General features: G+C 69.6%; 1 protein-coding gene across 1 annotated transcript; it reads left to right on the top strand.

The window, feature by feature from the left end:
• Positions 1 to 555: 555 nt before the first annotated feature.
• On the top strand, positions 556 to 1,116 carry AURANDRAFT_35548 (hypothetical protein; the record flags this gene model as incomplete). The annotated part of the gene is made up of 1 exon (XM_009044963.1): positions 556 to 1,116. A coding segment is annotated over one exon (561 nt), but the record flags the coding sequence as incomplete, so codon positions are not given.
• Positions 1,117 to 1,128: the final 12 nt, after the last annotated feature.

The following is a 1,128-nucleotide window of genomic DNA, read 5'->3' as shown; positions in this document are numbered from 1 at the left end:
CTACCCCTTCGGCCTCGGCGAGGGCGGGCCGGGCTACGACGAACCGCAGCGAAACGCGCTCGGCCGCGTCCACGAGGCCATGCTCGCCTGGGACGAGCCCGTGCTGCCCTTCCTCTCCTTCTCGGGCGACCGGAAACGGTGCCGCTGGCTCCCGGGCACGGCCGTGGACGTGGGCCACCCGAACGACCGGGGCCACCGGAACATGTTCGACGCCGTCGATCTGGACCTGTTCGCGCCGGGCGCGGTCGCGCGCGTCGACGACGCGCCGCGGCGGCTCGCGCGGCTCGAGGTGCCCCCGGCGCGGCGGCTCTGGACCTACTACGGCCTGGAGAAGCTGGTCTGGCCGCCATAAGTGACATTGAAGATGTCATTGAAGCCTCCTTGAAGGCCGCTCACCGAGCTCGAGCTTATGTTGAGAGCGTCTCTCGTCCTCGCCGTATGTTGAGAGCGTCTCTCGTCCTCGCCTCCACGTTGCTGCGCTCGTCGCGCGCCTTCACCGCTCGCCGCGCCGCGCCACAGATCACCGCTCGCCGCGCCGCGCCGACGACGACGCGGATGGCGTCCGCGCCGGCGCTCTTCGACCCGACGCCCTTCTTTGCGACGGCGCAGCCGCCGGAGACGAAGGACTTCATGATGCAGCAGGTCATGGTGCGCGTCAAGGACCCGGAGACGTCGTTGAAATTCTATTGCGAAGTCCTGGGCTTCCGGCTCGTCATGTTCCGCGACTTCCCCCAGTGGGGCTTCTCCGTCTACTTCGTCGCGCACGGCCTCGCGGGCCCCGTGCCGGAGGACGAGGACGCGCGCTGGCGGTACTGCATGACGACGCCCGGCTGCGTCGAGCTGACCTGGAACCACGGCTCCGAGGCCGCGGACGGCGCCGTCTACAACACGGGCAACAGCGACGCGACGGGCAGCGGCGACGGCGGCAAGGTCAAGGGCGGCTTCGGCCACCTGGGAATAACGGTGCCCGACGTCTACGACGCCTGCGAGCGGTTCAAGGCCCTCGGCGCGACCTTCTCGAAGACGCCGAACTCGGGCGGCATGAAGGGCCTCGCCTTCGTCAAGGACCCGGACGGCTACCTCATCGAGGTCCTGCCCCAGGGGCCCATGCTCACGGGGGATCCTCAG

Source organism: Aureococcus anophagefferens (genome assembly GCF_000186865.1).
Source record: "Aureococcus anophagefferens unplaced genomic scaffold AURANscaffold_1134, whole genome shotgun sequence".
Lineage (NCBI taxonomy): Eukaryota > Pelagophyceae > Pelagomonadales > Pelagomonadaceae > Aureococcus > Aureococcus anophagefferens.
Note: the sequence above shows the minus strand (reverse complement) of the source record. Positions and strands in the feature narration are given on the sequence as shown.